Genomic DNA, 24,181 nt, shown 5'->3' with positions numbered 1-24,181 from the left:
GTATGCAAAACATAATATTGGCTTCATTGTGAATGCTGCACATTCTATCAAAGTACATCACTGGGAGATTTCCAAACTATAATGTTAAATTTCACAGCTAAAACGGTAATTATCTACAAAACATTTTAATGGCATTAATTGCAGAAATGTTATATTTTATAAAAACAAAGCCAAACCAGAATATTTGAGGAGCATCAATACAATGTTGCCTTGCAAGACCTGTAATAAACCAGGTGCACAAATGGATGGAAAGAACAAGCTTTCTCTCATCTGGCCACAGTAATCTGAGTCTTCAGATTGCGTTACACTGGTTCCTAATGGACCCTGAAACTCTGAAAAGCTACATTACTTACCAAAATGGATCAACCTGACTTAACTATAGGCTTAGGAAATGCAGAGAAAAGGTTTAAATATTTAAATTGAAGGGTATGTACAAAACAGATCAAATTTTAAATATTCTACACAAGATTAAATATTAAATACTTTAAAGGTCTGTGACACTTTCCTGCAAGCTTTAATAAATCTCAACCACAATGTTCATGCTCAGGAACATCTAGAATAGGAGAATCCACTTTTAAGAAAAGATTTGGCTTTTCAATTAAATCACTTTACATCTTAAAATATTTACTTACTACAGCTGGGGATGTCTGTGCTGCTGAAGTGGGTTGTCGAGATGTTGGACCAGTCTGGCCAGGTTTAGCTTGCAGCTGCTGGGCTTGTACTAACTGTGGTTGTGTTGTGCCTGTGGCAGATGTCTGAGAGCCTGGCCTGGCAGCTGATGTCTGTGCCTGCTGCTGAAGCTGAGTTCGTTGACCTTGCTGCCCATCAACAGGTGGCTGAGAGACAGCTTGCCTGCCTGAGCTTGAAGGTCCACTTGGTCCCTTCTGTCCAGGCCCAAGAGATCCTGGCTGTCTGGATGATGAGGGGTGGTCCTGTTGCTTCCTGCTGGAGGAGCCTTGATGGTGGGAGGATTGTTTTCCAGAACGGGAGCTATGGTGGTGGCCTGAGGTGTCACGGGAATAATCTGATGAGTGGTAGCCCTGAGAACGAGATTCTCCCCTTCTCCCTGAAGATGACAAGGAGCGGGAGTCATGTCGCATAGATGGATCCTTTGAGGAACGTGATGATCGAGAGGAACGAGGCTCATCCGAGTGGCGTGAGGAGTGCCTACCAGAACTTCCACTGCTGTGATGGCGGTGCTCTCTAGAGGAAATGTGGCGAGTGTGACCATAATCATCTTGTGGCCAAAGATCTTCTGGTGGCTCATCAGAATCATGGTATGTGTGCTTGACATGGCCTCGCCTCCCAGAATGACCACTGCTGCCATAATGACGGGAACCACGAACATCACGAGGCTTCTCAAACCAGTCTGTCTCCTCTTGACCAAGATGGTATGCTTTGGAAACCAAAAGCAGATCACAGTCAATCTCCATGTCTGATAGCAAAAGAGGATTGCACACTGAGACCATGCAAAAGAAAAAGGAGAACAAACATAGACAAACTTAAAGAAAAAGCATGCAATGCATTGAAACTCAATATTCAGATTATAAAAATTACCCCAAATAAGTTTTTTTTATTTTTTTATTAAAGGTTTGGAAGTCAAAACTATTCAATATCATACACTCAGTACACACACAAATGAAACACCTTGAAGAAAACAAAACAAAACAAAAAAACAAGAGTGGGTAAAAAATAAAGGGACCACACAACAACTCATGCAGTTTTTGGAACTGAGCACAACATTGAAAGTAAGATTTATTGAAAGCTGCATATTGCCTGAAGACAAAACATGGGCATGCACTTGATTTTCATTTCTTTACTTCAGCTATTCACTCTCTTTCTCTGGGTGGGTGGGGGATGTTTAAAGTGGGCAGTAACGCTGGCATTCAGCTCCCAATTACCTTCGCTGTCAGAAACAGCACAATGCATATCGTCAATTATATACATATCATCTGGTTTGTAGACATGGGTCCGGGGCAGGTCTCGAATATGGTCCTGCACATCAGGTAGAGAGTGACTTGAACCATATGAATTTGATGAATAGCCGAAAGCCCTCCCAACACCCATGAGCTTCGTCATGAGGTGGGAGTTTTCCTTTTCTGAATATTGAGAATGCAAAGCAGGGCGCACACTGTGGCCATAGTTGCTGCAGTATGACCGGTCTATATGGTCCCGTTCATATGACCTGCTTCTGTAGGCCCTCTCGCAGGGAGAGATTTTGTCCATGCCATAACCAGCTGAACGGGACCTGCCATAGCCAAAGAGATGTTCATCATTATAGTAGCCCCGTTGTGGACTGTAAGTACTCCGTAGCCCATAGATGCCATCCTGGAGTTTATGGTAATGGGAACCTGAGCCATAACCACTGGTTGTAGAGGTGCTCATGGTGTAAGAGGCCAGATCAGCCTCCACATCATGAGCCTCCTCAATTGGGGAAAACTTGGATATCTTCTGCTCAGTGCCTTGTTTACGATGTTTGCTCCTCCTGGAGGACACGACGGCTGAAGGGCACTGGTTCTTTGAGGAGTGCCTCTGGGCTGCCAATGTAGGTATTGAGTGACTGCAGTCATCATAGTAATATGATGATCCCCCACCCATGCTACTGCTTCCCACTACCCGGCCATGCGTATGTGCCCCTTGTGCTTGGTAGTTGCAGGTGCTCTTACCCCTGCTATGATGCTGGTCGTACAGATCTGCATCACGTTCATCCTCTGGTCTGCCAAAGGAGCTCCCCCCTCGAGTGTGAAGTCCGTCACTCCCATATCGTCCATGACCCTCATTGCGATGTGAGTCTGAACTAGTGGTCATGCCTTCCTTGGTGAGTTCACATATGTCATCAATCATGACATAGTTCCTTGGGACATTCTGCTCAAGGCCGGATGATCCGTATAGGCCTTCATTGGTGTACATAGAGGGGCTCTCCATTGAGTGTATATGGTCAGATAGTGTTGTCTGCCCATATGTATTTGTAGCAATGGTATTATATTGCCCATAGGAACTAGCTGTAGTTACTGTATATCCATAAGTATTTGCAATAGTTGTTGTGTACTGCCCATAACTACTGGATGAGATTGTTGTGTATGGCCCATAACCAGAGGCTGCAGAGGTTGTTAAAGACCCACCATATGTATTTGATACAGATGAGGAGTAAGGGCCATAAGTGCTTGCCATAGTTGTACTGTATTGGCCATAAGATGGACCCAAACCAGACTGGCTGTTAGTGATATCTTGGGCAGTGGTTGTTGCTACAACTGTCGGATTGCTTAAAACCTCATAATTTGTGGGCATCTTGTGTTCAAGGTCAGCAAGCAATGTCTGTCGTGGCTTTTGGTGAAAAGTGAGAGTGTCTGTCTGTGGCTGATAAGTGCTTGCCTGACTGACCGGATAAGGGGGTGCCTGGCTTGGGTATGGTGTACTGTGGGTTGGATAAGGGACTGGACCAGTAGGTGGTAGGGTAGGCTGAAACCCTGGTTGGCTTGGCTGTGCTGGAGGTGGCACTGAAGTGTCTGCTGGATATGGAGGTTGGTTCTGTGGGAAGAATTGGGAAGGAAATGGCCCTTGTACCTGATAAGATATGGTTGGATAAGTCTGCAAGGGGGTGGGTTGGGGGAGAGCTTGAGCTTGGGTTACTGATGGATAGGGAGGTTGGTTGAAACCTGTGCTCTGCAGTGTAGAGGCCTGTGGGGTAGTTGCCATTTGGAGACTTTGGGGGTACTGGTACGACATAAAAGATGATGTGGGGGGAAACTGGGCAGCAGTATTTAGCTCACAGGTAAACTGGCTGAGTGGTGCCGTGCTAGGTCTTCTCATTAGCCCACTGCTCTCAAAGGATGTGGCCGCAGCTGTCAGGCGAAGATTGTTGAGCTCAGAGTCTGACATATAGTCTCGCGAATCGCTCATGCAGCGCAGGTATGCTAGCTCCCTCCTGTCTCTTTCCTTTGCTAATGTTTCTTTTCGCTGTGTGATGCCCAACTCCAGGTATCTAAGCTTGGCATCAATTTCCTTTTCTTCCTCCTCCAACTCAGCCTGCTGCTTACGTAGCTTAGTAGATTCCTGTTCAACAGCCTTCAGCTCATGGGTCAAGTCCTTAAGTAGACTGGCCTTTGCAGCTAAACGAGAACCCCCTTTCAGAGATGGCAGAGAGGGCACAAGCATGTGGGATAGGTTAGGGGTGACCATAGGCAGGTGAGTCTCCTCTGGTGGGGGGCTGGGCAAGGTCCTCTTCACCTTCCTTAGGAGGGAGCTCTGCTGCAGGGCTGCCAGCTGCATAGGCACAAGGTCCAGGAAGAATGAAAGAGCCAGAGCCATGAAATACAGAGGACAACACAATGTTATATATTAGAGTTCCACACATAACTACTAGCATTGCTCAGACTACTGGTTTATTGTTATAGAAAACTGCAAGGGCATTCGTCTATAAAGATTCTTATCTAAATCTATGTGAATCTGACCAAGTATATTATCTTGCCTTGATGGCCATATATATGACAAGTCAATACAATTTCTCTCAAAACAAGAGGAAACCATCTGTGACACAAGCAGACAAAAAGTAATTTATTCATCACAAGACATGTGAAAACATTAGAATATACTTTCTAAATATTGTACAACATCAAAACAATCAACAAAACCAATTAATTTGAAACAATACCAGAAAAAAAGTAGAGTCCAGGGGATATACAAACTGGCCATTTCTTGGCATCTCAGGCTTGCAAACGCAGACAGAATACTTCATATCACATTGCAATCTCATAGTCAAGAAATAATTCAACTGTCTGTATATGCAATATATAAACTGTGGAAAAAACACCACTTGAGTCATACTGTTCTAACATGTTCATATTGTCCTTTGTAGCAAGCCAGTGCAAGTTTAAAATCAAAGAGTTACTGAATTATCCATACCTGACTCTGAAGGGCTTGCTGTTGATAAAGTGAAATCCTAGCCTTGGTATTTTCATCTGTAGTTGGGCTGAGAGGCTTAGGGTCTGACATAGATCTCTGAATATTCTTCATTGGGCGGGGAAGGGCCTGATGTCTCTGTGACGGCTCAGCAATACAGGACTTCTGCTGAGGAGTGACATGTGCTTTATTCAGCCTCTCACTAGAAGAGAATGCTGTTTCTATGATGCGTTGTGGAGAAGAAAGAGGAGAAACAGGAGAATACAGCACCTGTGGAGATTTAGGTTGTTGCCGAATCAAGCTGGACAAAGACTCATTATGCAGGTGATGCTGCTGGTAGCCAAACTCCAAAGGATCAGGTCTCCGCCTCCCAAACTTCACAGCACTCTGTTGACCTGGAGAGAGTGGATCTGCAGAACCAACTAACTGGACACTGGTGGGACTGACAGTGGTAGCAATGCTAATCTGTGGAATAACTGTGCTTTGAGACTGTGTCTCAGGGTCAGTTTGGCAAGCTAAGCTTTGACCCTTCTGTGTTCTCTCAGGACCAGAAATATAGTGGACAATTTCAACCCTGCTGGGGTCTGGTATGGTGACATGTATGCTTGGAGAAACTCTTACTAGCTGCTCTGTCTCAGTTTGGCAAGAACAGTCTCGAATGGTCTGGATGGCAATGCTGGAAGATGTTGCCTTAGCAGCTGAAGTGGTAAAAGCAGGTGCTTCAGATTTATGCTCTACACCAGATTCACCAGAATGTCTTGTGTAACGGGAACGTCTACGTCTAACTGGCTGCTCCCACTCTGCCTTGTCTTCATCATCATCTGTCTGAACACTGCAGTCCACACTACGCCTAGTCCGCCGTCTTCTCGATACTAGGTACCTCTCCTCTCCATCTTCATCATCAGTTTGCACACTGCAGTCTACAAGCCTTTGGGGCAAGGAAAACATTGTCATTTCTTCATAATTTCCATCTTGCAGTCGAGGCATTGATCTTTGTTTACGCATGGACCTGATTTCTGTTTGATCTTCACTATTTCTCAAGCATATCTCTGATGTAGAATTTGGTAGTGGTCTTAAGAAAACCTGAACATCACTATACAACATATCAGAGGCCAATTCCTGTGGTTGAATTATTCTGCCAGATTGATCACTGAGGATTTGAGTATTTGTAATGGCTGTGGCAGTCTTTTGTCTCTTTTGTTCTTCAAGCTGCTGCTGTAACTGTTGTTGTAAAGATTGTATCTGGTCAAGCTGATGTTTTTGTTGAGCTAGTTGCTCTCTCTGTAGGACCAACTGGCTTTCTCTCTCAACTTGTTGTTGCTGCAAGACCTGTTGCTTTATAGTTTGCAATTCCTGAATTTCTCGCTGCACTAGCATCTGCTCTTTTTCCCTATGCCTCTGCAGTTCTGCACGCTCCCGCTCAAGCTCCTCCTGAAGCCTTAGCTGTCGCAATTTTTCCAGTTCCACTCTTTCTCTCTCAAGCTGCAAAAGCTGTTCCTGCTGTTGATGCAGTCTTTCCTCTGTTTCTTTTTCTTGGCTTGGAGCAATACTTCTGATAGCAGCAGCAGTGGTTCTACCTCCTTGAGATGATGGCGGTGGCTGTGTTTTGGAAGCAACAGGATGACCCTGCACTGGTAGTTGGTGTTGTATAGGAGGCTGGGCAGCGGACTTGGCCTGAAGGTGGGGCTGAGATAGATTTATTGGTTGCAACTGGATATCAGGTTGGCTCATTGCCATGGCCATTGGTGTTGAAATAAGTGCTGGTGTGATAGGACCAGCAGGTACAGAAGAAGGCTGAAATGGTTGTGTTACTGTTCCAGCTACTGTTAGACTTACTGGAGACTTACCAAGGTACAATGGGGCATCTTGGACTGTTGTGATAGCTGGAGACTCAGGAACTTTTGTAGAAGTTGTAACAGGGAGAGGATTAGGTGTAGAACATTGGAAAGGTGCTTGCCCAGTCCTTGGATCTAGTGGCAGTCTAGTTAGGCTTGCCAGGGGTATTGGTGTCATATTTGGTGTGGGATAAGGTCTATATACCCCTTTTAATAAAGGGCGTAGCACAGGTGCAGGCTGTGTAGTTATTGGAACTGTTGATGCAATTGGTGTGTTTATAGTTGAATAGATCATGCCGTCAGCTGATCTAATAGCTGATGGATACATAGCTCGAAGACTGGCTTGTCTTGCATTGATTAGATCAGTTAGCGCTTGACTGTGGGAAAGAGGCTTTCCATCTGGGCTGTATTTGAAACCAGGTCTGTGACTTTGGGGCAGACTAATTCTGCTAGATGGACCACTACTTCTTCCGGTACCCAGCTGTAGTATGTCAGGGTTACTACTATATCTATCTATGGAGTTAAGGGCTGCACACATGCGACTTATCTCCCTGGCAGTTGTAGCACTGTATTGGGCGAGATTAGATTCTGCAAAATCACCTGAGAAATATCCATAATCTGAGCTCATGTTGGTCAGGGAGCTGTACCTTCTAATTGGAAGATCTGCAACATCACCCTGACGAAGATCTGTGTAGGAGCCATACTGAAGCCCCATTCCAAAGTATCCGCCATCATAGCCATCCTTTACTGTGTCTGTGAATAATTCCCTAGAGGCATGAAATTGGGGATCAATATTTGCTGAATATGATGACAACCCTGCCTCTGCAAGGTTAGTTTCAGACATTGATGGTTGTAGTCGTCCAGGGAAAGGCAATGTGTATGATTTAATTGTGTAATCTTGGTATGTCTGCCCATCTTGCCGTAAACCATGTTGTTGATAGAGCTGTGGTTGTGAGGAAGGTGCTCTTGATGATGGCTTAGAAGTCTCATCTGTGACTGGTTTCTGGGAGAATGGACCACCCACACAGCTGCCGCCAAAGGGCAAATTATATACCATATCACAACACGTTACTTGATTTTCTGATTTTATTTGCCCTGTTAAAATCATTGCATCCTGGCCTTCCTCTGGCTTGATTAGTTGTGTTATAGTGGCTCCTTGTGCAGTGCCATCTATCTGGACCATCATCCCTTGAGGCTTGACATTTGTTAGATTCATGATACTTGTCTCTGCTTGCCTTCCCCTTAACTCAAGTGGACCTCCAAAACTATAAACCTCAGATGTCATACCCGGCGAGATGACATTAACCTCTGTGGCAGTGCTTTTTTGAGTGACAAGCATATCCTTTTTGAATAGAGGTAGTTGGCTAGACAAGTTTAACTTGGCAAAAGAGGCAGCTTGTTGTTGTTGAAGCTGATGATGTTGTTGAAGCTGCTGCTCAAGAAGTTGTTGTTGCTCTTGAAGCTTCTGCTGCTGTTTGAGTAACTGCTGCTGCTGGATACTCAGGTCTTCCAGCTTAGCATCGATCTTTGGTATGGATGGATCAACTGGTGGTGGCTTATTTGGTGCCAGGCAAACTACTGTTCCCATATCTTTGCCCAAATCAAATCTGTTTTCAAGAGGATCACAATACAGCACAGGGTGCTTAGGCTGGGACATGAACATAGATGAAGTTACAGTAACACTGACAGTTGTTGCTGTTGATGTCACAACATGCAACTGCTCCTGTGTATTTAGATTCATTATTATGGGCTGAATAGTTGTGGATTGACGAATCGGGCTTCCTTCAACAGACCCAGAATATTTTCGAGATTCTGTGGCTAAGGAAGTCAAGTCCATTCCATGGTCAGTCATAACAACTGGTGTTGGCTTTATTCCAGTCCGTAGATCTACTACACTTCCACTCTGTAACCGTTGTCCTTGCTCAATTCTTGAAGTACCAGGAACAGTCGAGATCCGACAAAGTGATATGTTTTCCATTGATAGTGATCCACGTGTATACATGCTAGCAGTGGAGACCATGCTAGTTCCGACATTAACTTTTTCAGCTCTATAGTTCTTGTAAAAACCATGTTGGGGTGATAATTGATGTGGGGGAGTATCAGGAGGGCTGACAGGAGGTGAGTAAGCATCAAATGTTGATTGGCGGCTAAATCTTGTTGGTGAAGACAAAGGAGATGTTGCTGTGTTAACTGTAACTGGCTTTGGAGGACTAGTGGGCTCAAGCTCCTCTGTTCGAACAATGAAATAGGTATCTTGAGAAGACTGCTGTCTATAAAGGCTGGGTGAAACAACCCCATGTGAAGTCTGAGTGCCCTGTGCCATAACCAAAGAGGTGTGAGAAGCATTCCCTGAAGAAGCTAACATTGAAGGACTAACTGTTTGAGTTGAAAGCTCAGCTGTTCTCCTAGATGGAGATCTTGTTGGACTATGAAGAGGAGATGAAGTGGGAGAAAGAGGTGGACTCCTTTCATGGTAATTATAACACCTAATTGAACTTGGGCCAGATTCAGTTATAGTTTCTGATGATGTTGAATTATCCCTCATTTGGACTCCTTTGCTGATTGCCATTTTCCTTGCAGCACTTTCTCTTTGGTTGTAAGCTTGAGTGATTGCAGCTATTTTATGAGACGCATCTGAAACACCAGCAGAGGTTGTGGTAGTTTGCCGACCATATAAGTTGGGTTGTGTGGTGGACACTGTTTGACTGGCACTAGTTTGAGAGACAGTGACAGTATCCCTGGCATACACTCCATAAGCAGCAATAGTTGTGGCAGCAACTGTTGGTGTAATACCATTTTTACCAGTTTGATTTCTAAGTCTATCTTTAGGCCCATCTTTTGAAAAATGTTGGGTTACTCTGACATCAGGTATCCGTCCTCCTGTCCCAGTTTCAGAAAATGATACTGGTGCTGAGAGCTGGGTGGGACTTGTGCCAGGAGTCAGTAAAGCATTACTTTGTTCCAGCAACTTAGCAAAGGCTGAGCCTGTATCTAGTAACTGCTTTTCTGAATAGGACACATCCATCTCCATTTGGTCATCAAGCTGTTTTGAAATGTTTTGTGAGGTCTGGCGGATCTCTTCATAGATATCAACTGTCTCCTCATTCTCATACTGGAGATCATCTTGATCAGGATAATCATAATCATCCTCAATATCTTGTCTATTTCTAATGTCTGACTCTTGATAGGTGGGTGTGCTGTACTGTTGTAAAATCAGACCTGAGCCTGATTGCTGCTGTGTCTGCTGTTTTTGTTGTTTCTGCAACATCTCTGCTTTCCTCATCATTTCTTCATATACTTCTTCTGCACTTTTTAATTGTTTGCCACTAGAGGGAGTTGTTATAGCAGCTGTAGATGACGTAGTTTGTGGTTTTTCAGTAGGAGAATAAAGTGACATAAAGGTTGGCAGGTTATACTCACTACCAGATTTGTACAGCTTTGATGAAATTTCATAGCCCTCAGCATCTGAGTCAGCTGAAGGAGAGTATTCTGAGCAAGAGGACCGGTGGAGTTCCTCCATCTCAGCTGCCTGTCTTAGCTCCTCTGTTGGAGAAGCATCCTCAATGGGGGATAGATTGCTTGGGGGAGTCTTGGATCGCTCTCTGCGCCTTTGTGCTCTTAGCTCTTCTTTGTCACGTTTTGTTTTCCTGACAGTGCTTCGTATTCTCTGCTGCTCCACTTCTCTCATCTTTTCCTGTTCCTTTAGAAGTTCTTCTTCTTCCCTCAATTCATCCTCTTCTGAGGAATCCTCAATGGTAGGAAGGAGAGGGCCATGGGAGCGATGTCTGGCCTTCCTCTGCTGCTTTGCCTCCTCCAGCCGCTGCCTCCGACTAGGACTACTGTCACTGTCATCTTCCATGGATGATATGGAAGTAGGGGATATCCCTGAGGTATAGCTAGAGGTGGTTGGTTGGAGGGTGGAGGAATAGTCCCCTCTTGACCGTTCTTCTGGAGAACCAGTAAGGCTTTCCATCTCCAGCTCAGGCTCTCGGTCGAGACTCAGGTCATTGTCATTGTTTAACTCCATGTCTCGACTATAACTGTTAGTGTTGTTCAATTCTATGGTCTTAAATCTGCGTAAGCCTCCTTGCGAGGCCATGAGGTCCTCTTCAGCTGATCCTTTGTATACATCACTAGTTGTTTTACTATCCTCCTCAAAGCTACTAGAGTGATAAGTGAGACGGCGCTTTTCTTTTCCTGAGTCACTGAGGTGCTTTTGAGTCTTTAGCTTTTTGTAGCCATAGCCTTCATCCTCATCATCATCCTCTTCTTCCATTTCCTCTTCTTCATCCTCATCCTCATTCTCCTCATCAGCACTCATCTCCATAATTTGCCTTCTCATAAACTCTTCATCAGTAATCTCTTCAGGTTCTAAATTTATTTTTTTATGGCTACTGTTATCCCCTAAAGCAGCAATTGCTCTAAGCTCTTCCTCAGTTGGGTCTTCCTCCTCTTCCATAATGCATTCAAAGTCCTCATCTGAGTCATATTCCTCTGGACTAATTGATATTGAGCGAGACTGATGTTTCCTGATGTCACCATGTTGCTGTTTCCCACGCTTCTTGTCCTGTGTTCTTTCCCCTTCAGATGAAAATTTAGACTCTAGAAGAGTCCGCATGGAGCTCTCCAGCTTAATCAGCTCAGATGGACTTGGTGGTGTATGGTGTCCAGTCAGACCTCTCTCGCTCATTTTTAGCTCTTCCTCCTGGATAACGCCAGTAATTTCACTATGTGAACTGGAGATTCCATCAGAGGAATAGCCAGTGTCACTCAAACTCTGTGGACTTCGTGATAGGTCATGATTGCTGTTTGTCTTGCTGGTTTCCTAGGAGACCAAAAAACATAAATACAAAAGATACACTTAGACAGTTCACACCATAAAATCAAGCACAAACAGCTGACTAGATTTGAAAAACTACATCTTCCTTGGGATGAGTGATACTTAGAGGTGGAAAGTAACTAATTACAAATACTTTCGTTACAGTACTTGAGTACATTATATATATTTTTTTCTACTTTCTTGAGTATAATTAAATTGTGGTACTTTTATTTTACTTGAAATAAAACTAAAATAAAACTAAAGTATTCAACTTCGCTACATTTGTTTTTCACCAAAAATACAAAGTACAAATAATAAATAATTAAAAAATAGACAAAGAAGGCGCCGATGGAGAAACAGAGCGAGTCGGCGTTTGACTGGTGTGGAGCCCTGCACTTCAGCCAATAACAGACAGGTCTGACTCGGGTGCAAAACCAATCAAAACTTTCAGTTCAGCTGCGGGGCCGGGCCATTCAAACCGCTCTATGCTTTGACTTTCAATCACCGGCGTTGTCATTTTAAATCAGCATAGCATTTCAATATTTTAGTGAATGTGAGCTATGCTCTGATTTTAAATTGTAATTTTGTCAGCTCCTGAAATGGGTCATACTGTCGATATTACACAGCAGTATAAGTAAATAGAAACTTGGTTGATAGAAGGACGCAGTTATTGCATGGATGGAGCAAGAACAATGTATGTGTCTAAAATACATGCACATCATCCAGTTGAATGGTGAAAATCGCCCTCTTTAACAGTGCAGTTAAACTAAATGTACGAAGCTAAAATAGTCTCAACATTAACAACAACACTGAAATAAGAGCGCATACATTTTACGTGCATCCGGCTGATAGATCAACCATGATTTATCTGTCAATCAGATGCATTTAAAATCACTTTTTCTGTGTGCGTGCTTTGGGTGTGTGAGCACATGGGTGAAGAAACAAGATAGAATATATATAAATTGACGATCTATAAAAAATCCAAATCAAGAAGATATAGACATTGTGGAGCGCTAAAAACTCTCATGCAGATCAATACTCAAACATACACGAAACTCTAGCACACAAACTCAAAAAAAGCCAAAAAGAAGCCAATAACAAATAATAACCAATAAATTGCAAAAAAATCACAAATACATACAAAAAAAATTTAATCAAAAAAAAAGTAATTTCAGGTCATTTTGAGTTAATAAACATAGGCGTGCCTACATGAAGTGGGGGCCCCAGGCAAAATTAATCAGTGAGGCCCTTCTAAATGATTATCTTCTCTCCTGGAATAAATGTTGCCAGAAGCCCATCAACCACCAGACTTCCAAGACTGACTGATGAAATAACACAGAGTACCTTTCAATTATAAAGAAATTACGGATCCATCTTTGTTAGCATTTTCAAGCTGTTGTTGGTCAGTGAATTCTCATTATTAATTGTATTTTTTTAGCCTAATAGTTATTTGAATTAAGTGCCTATTCTAAAAAGGTATTTATTGAATTATTTTATGTATATCAGCAAGTGAACGAGTTGAGGTGAAGCTCATAAAAATAATGTTTTGTTAAGCAGTGTATTTGCAGTCTGTGCGTTTCTCTTCGCGAGACACAAATAAAATGTTTTGTTTAGCCTAATGAATTCAAGCACAATATTGAACGGAGAAAAATATATTTATAATTTTTAATTAATTAGGCTGTAAAAATGGGAATGTTAAAATATTTAAGACACAGTTGTTGCATGACAAACTAGCTCATTATCATTTGCTCATGGAAACAATGATTTATAAAATGTTTTATATTTGATTTAAAAAAGGAATAGAGTTTTGGCAGAAATATAAATTGGTGCCTATGCTTACTGTTGTCCTGTTTCCTCTTTCCCTCTTCTTTTTTTCCGCTTCAGGCTGCCTGACAGATTTGTCCTCTTTAACGTGCATGTTCATGTGTGTGTGCAAAACTTTTCAGTTCATTCCTAAATTGCGCAAGTTCAACTTCCATAGGAATGGATTAAAAACGATCGGGTCCTGCATTCTGCTCCGCTCCAGATCATGCATTTTCTAAAAGCAGCAAAAGCATAACCAGTGTAACGAGAGAGGGGGCCCCATAGGGGGATGGAGAGATGTTGCTGCATGCTAGAGATATTAATATTAACATTCCTGTTGGTTTAAATGGTCAGCCATCAGGGGCCCCCTTAAAATGCGGGGGCCCCATTGCCCCATTGCTACACCTCTGGTAATAAATATGTTATATGAATAATCCAGTGCTAATTGACATTTAATACAGAATAGAAACTATTCTGCCTTATTATGTGTATGTATAAACCAATTCTAAAATTGTCATTAGGAAAATAAAGAAAAAATATTACAGAATTCAAATGATTGGTTATCGTCCAGCTGTGTATTTGATATCTTATCCAATTAAAATACATAATGCTTGTCAATTAGACAAAAGTCAAAAGCAGTTTTTTTTTGTTTGTTTGTTTTTTTTACATTTCTGTCCCACTCATTTCTGAAATGATGGCTATGCCCCTATGTATGCTGTGCATGAGTCTTCTTGTGCTAGAATGGTTTAAAGTCATATTAAAATGCGCACAAAGAAATCGATAAGAGGAATCTAAATTTTATTGTAGATTTGTAACTAGACGATTCCTGATCTTAAGCATCCTATTCCAGAATAGGAATAGATTTTGGATTCCCAAGCCTAGGGTAAACATGTTAAATAAAATGCTCTTTTTTTGTCCTACTGAAAATGTGCCTGGAGTCCACCTTTGTTATTATTACAAACTACACTTTCACTGTGATTTTAAGCCATTCAACAAGACTCACGGGATTTTTTCTCTGCTGCACACACATCCTTGTGTAAGTGTTCTTTAGCCTGTTGATTTTCATTCATAGTATTCAGCTAACAAGGAAATATTTTCCAATAAGAGTTACAATAAATGTGAATGATATCTAAGATTTTTTATTTATTTATTATTATATATATATATATATATATATATATATATATATATATATATATATATATATATATATATATATATTATTTATATATATAATATTGTGTATTGTTTTATATATATACATATATATATAATTTTTTTATATATATATACACATACATATATAAACTTCTACTTCTTTTTTTTTTTTTACCTTATTGGAATCAAAATAAGGAATTGACAAGAATCGGAATCATTTAAATTCAAACGATTCCCAACCTTACCCACACCCCACATTATTTTTTACTGGCACATTTCAATTCACACTGTTTTAAATCCTTTCCTTTCTTTTAAACCCTCATTTACCCTTTTTTGCTTTTGCCCTTCTTAAAAACAACAACATAATCTTATACGTGAATGTACTTTTCAAGATTACTTATAAAACAGTTGCTCCTGGCAACAGTGATAGGTAGTATGTTTGCTTAACTTTACGTCAAACATGACAATTTATGAGACTAATATCATGTTTTTCTCCAAAATCACTATACAGGTCCTTCTCAAAAAATTAGCATACTGTGATAAAAGTTCATTATTTTCCATAATGTAATGATAAAAATTAAACTTTCATGTATTTTAGATTCATTGCACACCAACTGAAATATTTCAGGTCTTTTATTGTTTTAATACTGATGATTTTGGCATACAGCTCATGAAAACCAAAAAAATTCCTATCTCAAAAAATTAGCATATTTCATCCGACCAATAAAAGAAAAGTGTTTTTTTAATAAAAAAAAAAAAAGTCAACCTTCAAATAATTTTGTTCAGTTATGCACTCAATACTTGGTCAGGAATCCTTTTGCAGAAATGACTGCTTCAATGCGGCGTGGGCATGGAGGCAATCAGCCTGTGGCACTGCTGAGGTGTTATGGAGGCTCAGGATGCTTCGATAGCCGCCCTTAAGCTCATCCAGAGTGTTGGGTCTTGCGTCTCTCAAACTTTCTCTTCACAATATCCCACAGATTCTCTATGGGGTTCAGGTCAGGAGAGTTGGCAGGCCAATTGAGCACAGTAATACCATGGTCAGTAAACCATTAACCAGTGGTTTTGGCACTGTGAGCAGGTGCCAGGTCGTGCTGAAAAAAGAAATCTTCATCTCCATAAAGCTTTTCAGCAGATGGTAGCATGAAGTGCTCCAAAATCTCCGATAGCTAGCTGCATTGAACCCTGCCCTTGATAAAAACACAGGTGGACCAACACCAGCAGCTGACATGGCACCCCAGACCATCACTGGACTGTGGGTACTTGACACTTGGCTTCAGGCATTTTTGGCATTTCCTTCTCCCCAGTCTTCCTCCAGACTCTGGCACCTTGATTTCCGAATGACATGCAAAATTTGCTTTCATCCGAAAAAAGTACTTTGGACCACCTGAGCAACAGTCCAGTGCTGCTTCTCTGTAGCCCAGGTCAGGCGCTTCTGCCGCTGTTTCTGGTTCAAAAGCACACGCCCGGTGCACGGTGGCTCTGGATGTTTCTACTCCAGACTCAGTCCACTGCTTCCGCAGGTTACCCAAGGTCTGGAATCGGTCCTTCTCCACAATCTTCCTCAGGGTTCGGTCACCTCTTCTCGTTGTGCAGCGTTTTTTTTGCCACACTTTTTTCCTTCCCACAGACTTCCCACTGAGGGTGCCTTGATACAGCACTCTGGGAACAGCCTATTCGTTCAGAAATTTCTTTCTGTGTCTTACCCTCTCGCTTGAGGGTGTCAATGATGGCCTCTGGACAGCAGTCAGGTCGGCAGTCTTACCCATGATTGCGGTTTTTGAGTAATGAACCAGGCTGGGAGTTTTTAAAAGCCTCAGGAATCTTTTGCAGGTGTTTAGAGTTAATTAGTTGATTCAGATGATTAGGTTAATAGCTCGTTTAGAGAACCTTTTCATGATATGCTAATTTTTTGAGATAGGAATTTTGGGTTTTCATGAGCTGAATGCCAAAATCATCAGTATTAATACAATAAAAGACCTGAAATATTTCAGTTGGTGTGCAATGAATCTAAAATATATGAAAGTTTAATTTTTATCATTACATTATGGAAAATAATGAACTTTTATCACAATATGCTAATTTTTTGAGAAGGACCTGTATAACATCAGTCGTGTTTGAAACAGTTAGCTTCTGTGGTTCCATGTTGCTTCTTATCACAGTGAGACAGAAAATATTCTTTATAAAAATCTTTACTGTGATACAAGCTATGTCAATTAGCATTGCATTGCAATTGTGTTTATTGTCTTCCATGTTTCATCAGTCAAAGCGTCTCTATCTGCATGTTATTCAGCTGTAGTGATATCGGATGCATTTGTCCATTTAAGGGATTTCCTGGGTCTCACTTCTGAAACAGACATTACAGTACATGAGTGTTAGGGTTAGGGTTAACCCTACTCCATAATGCTCACATCTTCTCATTTTGAGTAAAAATATAAAAATTATATTAAAGTACTTTGTACTTGAGTAGTTTTTCAACCAACTACTTTTTCACTCTTACTTGAGTCATATTATTTCCCAGTACTTTTACATGTACTCAAGTAAATTATTCCTTAAGTAGCAATACTTTTAATTAAGTACAATTTCTTTGTACTCTTTCCACCACTAGTAATACTCCATCAATTAGTGCACTGAGCCCTCTCTTTGTTAATGTTAAAAAAAACTAGGGATGCACCGATACCACTTTTTCCAGTACTCGCCCGATACCGATACTTTTATTTTTGGTACTTGCCGATACAGAGTACTGATACCGATATTTTTATTGCATTTGTAATTTTTTTAAATATTGGGTGCAGAAATCAAAAGAGCATGTATAATGTTAGCTGATTGATTTAATCTATTAAATAGATACAGTCAAACCAGACACCTTTATAATTATTCAGACACCTTCAACATTTCACATTATAACAGTTTATTCTCTATAGTTTAGAAGATGGTAATAAAATATGACAAGAACTCATAGTTAAACTGTGTCAGAACAAATTCATTGTGATAATGTTAGATAACTTTGATAGGAAGGTATGTAATGGATTACAATCAACCAAAAATTATTCAGACAGCTGTTAGTATGACAGTATTTACACAACTATCAATACTTAGTCGTGCCAGCCTTAGCATTAATGACTGCCTGTAGTTTCCTGGGTATGCTGTCATTCAGCTTCATGCAAACCTGAACTTCCAATTTTTTGGAATTTGTTTGAAGAATTTTTGGGTATAATTTGTCACAGTTTACTTTATTTTGCTATCCTCATTTACATAAATGAACTATAGTGTCCTGCACCCACTAGTAAAAAAAATATATATAAAAATGTATATCTGGTCTCTGAATAATTTTTGGTTTAACTGTATATCATTCGGTTATTTTCACACTTAATTATGCCCATTAAAATATATTTTACAAGTTTTTGTTACTTTCTTTGTTCATGTTTTTGTAATTTAATAGCATTAGAGCTGCTCCATTGCAGCGACTTAGTACTGTAATGACGCGCTTTGCTGTAATAATGCAGGAAACCACTCGTTATAAATCTCCTGTGTTATCACAAATAGAAGTTGCGTTTTTTGTTTTTGTTTTTTATCTGAAACGTGCTGCAATTTTATATTCCAAAGCCACTCATATAATGCAGAAACACTCAAGCAAGCATTTGTACTGTATTTGTACTGTTGCAGAACGAGAGGGACAGTAGTAACGTACTGCCTAGCGCATTACACACAGGCTGCTACGTTCACTAATGCCAGAAAGTTATGTATGCCTAAGGTTGAAAATAAATTATGTTTATAGTGAATGCCCTTATAAATTGTCTTTTTTTACGATTTAGTTTTAATCCAAATGCGTGTGCTAAGTGAGTGAACATCAAAGATCACACAACAGAAGTGCGTGAGCGTTCTCTCTCTCTCTTTCTCTCTCTCTACCGTTAAGTAACTTGTGCATTGTTTTACTTGTTTTTTTGTTTTTTTTTTCAAATATGTTTATTGAGCACCAAAATACAGGATGCATACAATAAGAAACAGTACCTATAAATATACAACAGTGCTCACATTTTTTCCAGTATCTCCCCCCCCACACTTCCAACATAACACTATCCCTGTCCCCTACATGGGGTCCCAGACCCTGACGCCCCCCACTCCTAGATAACAAACAAGAAAAAAAAAAAAAAAAAAAATTAATTAATTAAAAAATACTTACTTGTTTTTGACATATCCCGCCGCTGCGCACTCAAGTGATGAACTGTATATTCACTCGACAAGCTCGCGCATCTCCGCCGCTGCGCGCTCAATCCACTCAGCGTGCTTTATCAGCTCACGCACGTCAGCTATACAGGGGTTAATACTGAATATTTAACATTATATTCATTGTATAAATATCCTACGTAGTCAACCTTAATCTCTAATAACTTGATTCTGCTGTCTGTTGTTCTGTTGTCGGTGTTTCTTTGTCTGAATATGGCACTTATCACGTGCTGTGTGGTATCGGTGTTTGGTATCGGGGCATTTTAACGAGTACGAGTACAAGAGCTCAGTATCGGCCCGATAACGATACCAGTATCGGTATCGGTGCATCCCTAAAAAAAACAAAAACAAAAAAAACATGGCTTACCTCATAGTATTTGGTAATACTCTGTAATTCTTTCTTTTCATCTTTAGAAGGTGTCTGTACTGACTCTGTTGTTCCTCTCTTTTGAGTTGATTTATTGTCTCTGTCGCCAGGGTCAAGCCCTTTATCTAGTTTGGGTGCAGTTTCCTTCCTCTCTTCTTCACCAGCAAATGCAGTAGTGGTAGACGTAGGAGGTGTTGCAGCCGTAGTAGGCTGTGTGAAAGTTTTTATATCGCTTGCTGGTCTAGCTATGGGGGAAGAGAAACCACCCTGTTGAGAAACAGGAGGTTTCTGCTGTGATGACATTGTCTGAAGCCCTTGCTGCTGCTTGCTGGAAAGTTGTTGATGCCGAGGTGAACCCGTTGGTTGACGGCTGGGTGATGAAGGTAGAACTGGAAGAGGGTCAAGTCCACCAGACATCAATCTCTGAGTCTGACAGTTCAGACAGAGCCATTCTTTCTTCTGCAAAACAACAGAGAAATTTAAGTTCAATACTTAGAAATCATGAAATTGGAATGTGTGTGCATGTATGTATATATATATATATATATATATATATATATATATATATATATATATATATATACCTAGTAACAAAAACACACACACACACACACACACACAAAGTAACAAATATATTTAAAAAAAACTAAGAACAATGTTGCTAACAACATATTGAGTGAATACATGAATTGATAAATTATTCAGTGAATGTTTTTTGATAACAGTTTAGGAAATTGCATTAAAGTCACAGTGAAACAGAGGTAGGAACAGATTTTTTTCTTCCACATTGAGTTCTGTATTGTACATCCGAGTTTCTATCCATTGGCACACATTTCGAGATACACTCAAAAAAGTCAAGACGGGCTTTAAGCAAACTAAATGACTTGAGAAGTCTGGAAGATAGCATTAGAGACAAGATTTTACACAGAAAATTTGAGATATTCTAATTCAACTCTATATATGCACTATATGTGGATGAATCGTTCACAAGGTCTATAACATACACTAACAAAACCAGGTGAATTTGCATTTCAATGACTTAATGATATTTGGATCACGTGTCACTTAAAGGGTCAGTTCACCCAAATATTAAAATTATGTCATTAATGACTCACCCTCATGTTGTTCCAAACCTGTAAGACCTCCGTTCATCTTCGGAACACAGTTTAAGATATTTTAGATTTACTCCGAGAGCTTTCTGTCCCTCCATTGAAAATGGATGTACGGTATACTGTCCACGTCCAGAAAGGTAATAAAAACATTATCAAAGTAGTCCATGTGACACCAGAGGGTCCGTTAGAATTTATTGAAACATCGAAAATACATTTTGCTCCAAAAATAACAAAAATTACGACTTTATTCAGGAGTGTCTTCTCTTCCGGGTCTTTTGTGAACACGACTGCTGTGACTGTTGACGTATGACGCTGCTGACGTGTTTTCTGGTGCGCCCAATAACAAAGATAACACGACAGCAGCGTCATACGTCAACGGCGTCACTGCAGTGTTGTGAACGCGCTCACAACAGACCCGGAAGAGAAGAAAATGCTGAATAAAGTCGTAATTTTTGTTATTTTTGGACCAAAATGTATTTTCAATGCTTCAATAAATTCTAACGAACCCTCTGATGTCACATGGACTACTTTGATAATGTTTTTATTACCTTTCTGGACGTGGACAGTATACCGTACATACATTTTCAATGGAGGGACAGAAAGCTCTCGGACTAAATCTAAAATATCTTAAACTGTGTTCCGAAGATGAACGGAGGTCTTACAGGTTTGGAACAATATGAGGGTGAGTCATTAATGACATAATTTTAATATTTGGGTGAACTAACCCTTTAAGGTGTGGTGATGAGTACATCATAACCCAAAACCTTCAAACTGGCTGTTATTAAGCCTCTCATAAAAAAAACACAACTTGACCCCAAAGAACTAGTTAATTACAGACCAATCCCGAATCTCCCTTTTTTGTCCAAGATACTAGAAAAGGTAATATCCTCACAATTATATTCCTTCTTAGAGGAAAAAATGTATCTGTGAGGATTTCCAGTCAGGATTTAGACCGTATCATAGTACTTAGACTGCTCTAATTAGAGTTACAAATGACCTGCTCTTATAGTCTGATCGTGGTTGTATCTCTCTATTAGTGCTATTGGATCTTAGCGCTGCGTTTGACACTATTGACCACAACATTCTTTTGAATAGACTAGAAAACATTGAATGAATAAATATAATAACATTAGCATGGTTCAAATCGTACTTATAAGTCCGCCATCAATTTTTAGCGGTGAATGAAGAGGTATCATAATGTTCACAAGTGCAGTATTGAGTACCTCAAGGATCAGTACTAGGGCCGTTACTCTTCACGCTTTACATGTTACCCCTGGGAGATATCATCAGGAAATACAGTGTTAGCTTTCACTGTTATGCTGATGATACTCAGCTCTGTATTTCTTTGCAGCCAAGCGAAACATGCCAATTTGAAAAATTAGCGGAATAAATAGTCGATATAAAAAACTGGATGATGCGTAATTTCTTACTGCTAAATTCTAAAAAAACAGAGGTGTTAATTATAGGACTTAAAAACTCTGCATGTTATAACCTAGAACACTGTCTAAGACTTGATGGCTGCTTTGTCAATTCTTCATCATCAGTTAGGAACCTAGGTATGCTATTTGATAGCAATCTTTCCTTAGAAAGCCCCGTTTCTACATTTGTAAAATTGCATTTTTCTATCTCAAAAATAAATCTAAATTACGACCTATGCTCTCCATGTCAAATGCAGAAATGTTAATCCATGCATTTATGACCTCAAGGTTAGATTACTGTAATGCTTTATTGGGTGGTTTTTCTGCATGTTTAATAAACAAATTCCAGCTGGTCCAAAATGCAGCAGCTAGAGTTCTTACTAGAACCGGGAAGTATGACCATATTAACCCGGTACTGTCAACACTGCACTGGCTACCTATTAAACATTGTATAGAGTTTAAAATCTTGCTTATTACTTATAAAGCCCTGAATGGTTTAGCACCTTAGTATTTGAACGAGCTCTTGTTACATGATAGTCCTCCACGTCCGCTGCATTCTCAAATATATATATATATACATACATCATATACGTACATGCATACATAACACACACACAAAGTAACAAATATACAAAAAAAAAAATTCACTAACACATTTCTAATATTCAAATCCGTTAATTTTTTTTTAGGCTGCATTAATAAGGACAACCGGAACTGGGAACACTTTCAATAACACACAATGTACTTGCTACATCATTAGAAGAATGGCATCTACGCTAATATTAGTCTGTTTCTCTCTTATTCCAAGGTCACCGTAGCTATCAGATCCAGTACGTATCCAGACCAGATTTTGGATCAGCACCTAGAGAGGACCTCTACAGTCACGTAAGTCAGCAGAGACAAGGACAACTAGATGAGCCCCAGATACCCTGTAAAGACCTTGTCTCAGATGGCCACCTGGACAAGACCACAGGAACCAGTTGAGTCCTCTGCACAATGTGACTTTGCTGCAGCCTGAAATTGAACTGCTGGTTTCGTCTGGCCAGAGGAGAACTGGCCCCCCAACTGAGCCTGGTTTCTCCAAAGATTTTTTCTCCATTCTGTCACCGATGGAGTTTTGGTTCCTTACCGCTGTCGCCTCTGGCTTGCTTAATTGGGGACACTTCATTTCCAGCAATATTGTTGACTTGATTGCACAGATACTATTTAAACTGAACTGAGCTGGATGATGACATCACTGAATTCAATGATCAACTGCCTTTAACTGAAAAATGAGTGTTTACTATTGTCATTTTGCATTATTGACACACTATTTTCCTAATTAATGCTGTACAGTTGCTTTGACACAATCTGTATTGTTAAAAGCGCTACATAAATAAAGATGACTTGACTTGACTTGACATCACATAAGAAAGATTTGGTGGGATCTCTAACTTGTAGAATCTCTTTCTGTATCATCAACACAAGGAAGACACAAGTGTAATAAAAAAGATTTTATTAACAAAAGATAGACAAGAGTAATCAACAACTACTAAATGAATACCAGAAATTAAATAGGAATAAAGCACATAAGATGCATAAAATGCAAGTGGTTATGTTGGGTATTGCTATGTCAGAGCTACGTTATCTGGAAAGATAAACTGTTTAAAAGAAATAAGGTGAAGAACCTTATTATGCATCAAACAAATACGGGAAAGATTATTTGTTATCAACTGCAATCAGCTATATAATATCTAATGTAAATTAGAAAATCATATACTGATAATATACAACAATGCCAAGGTCTCTGAAAGAGGTTTGGATAAGTGATAGTTACGTTCTCTGTAGTTGAGTGAGCAGTCCGGTGTCAGTGACTTCATCCCCTGGTTGTGCTGGTAACAATACAGTGGGGAAAGAAGCAAAGGAGCCTTGAACATGAAGCACTGGAGGATGCTGATCTCCTGGAACACCAAAGGGTCCTAAAATCTGGATCACGCAGATGTGGCCCCCGAGTAGGTGCAGATGGTCCTAAGCCTGGAACACACAAGCAAAGGTACCTTGGAGTGATGGTTTGCTCGCCGAAGCTTAACCTTGTTGCAGATGTCTGTGTGTCTTCGGCCTCTCTGGGCTAGAGACTCAGATTTTGGTTGATTCGCTTATTCTCGCTAGGATGGCTCAGGACATGCTGCATCTGTTGTTGTCTCACTGGACGAAGATTCTGAATGAAGTCTGAACTTAGATTATCTCTTTCCTCACAGGCTGGAGGCTCAGAACGTTGTCGTATCTGTTGCTGCCTCGAAGCTGGAGACTCTGGCCTTGGTATCTGTTATTGCTTCTTTCCTCACAGGCCAGAGGTTCAGAACGTTGGTGATTTGTTGCAGTCCTTTCCTTGACAGGACTCAGACTCAGAACTGAGGTTGATCTGCTATCGTCTCACCCATGCAGGGCTCAGACTCAGAACTTCAGTGTTTCTGTTAGTGTCTCTCCCTTTTCAGGGCTCAGACTCAGAACAGTGTATCTGTTAACATCTTTTCCATTGCAGTACTCAGACTTAGAACAAGGAG

The 24,181-nt window shown here is 40.4% G+C and overlaps 1 protein-coding gene across 5 annotated transcripts in view; it reads right to left on the bottom strand.

The window, feature by feature from the left end:
- The window catches only part of LOC109082455 (protein bassoon-like), an 89,912-nt gene that overhangs the window by 18,306 nt on the left and 47,425 nt on the right, over window positions 1-24,181 (bottom strand). For 3 of the 5 annotated variants that reach the window (XM_042729034.1, XM_042729032.1, XM_042729033.1), the window contains exons 4-7: window positions 19,109-19,567; window positions 4,903-11,559; window positions 1,902-4,263; window positions 633-1,396 (exon numbers count right to left, since the gene is read on the bottom strand). In XM_042729034.1, coding sequence (XP_042584968.1) covers window positions 633-1,396; window positions 1,902-4,263; window positions 4,903-11,559; window positions 19,109-19,567 — 10,242 coding nt within the window. The remainder of the gene's footprint in view (window positions 1-632; window positions 1,397-1,901; window positions 4,264-4,902; window positions 11,560-19,108; window positions 19,568-24,181) is intronic. The other 2 variants (XM_042729035.1, XM_042729037.1) reach the window with 2 other exon arrangements.

This window comes from Cyprinus carpio, chromosome B8 (assembly GCF_018340385.1).
Source record: "Cyprinus carpio isolate SPL01 chromosome B8, ASM1834038v1, whole genome shotgun sequence".
Classification (NCBI taxonomy): domain Eukaryota; kingdom Metazoa; phylum Chordata; class Actinopteri; order Cypriniformes; family Cyprinidae; genus Cyprinus; species Cyprinus carpio.
Note: the sequence above shows the minus strand (reverse complement) of the source record. Positions and strands in the feature narration are given on the sequence as shown.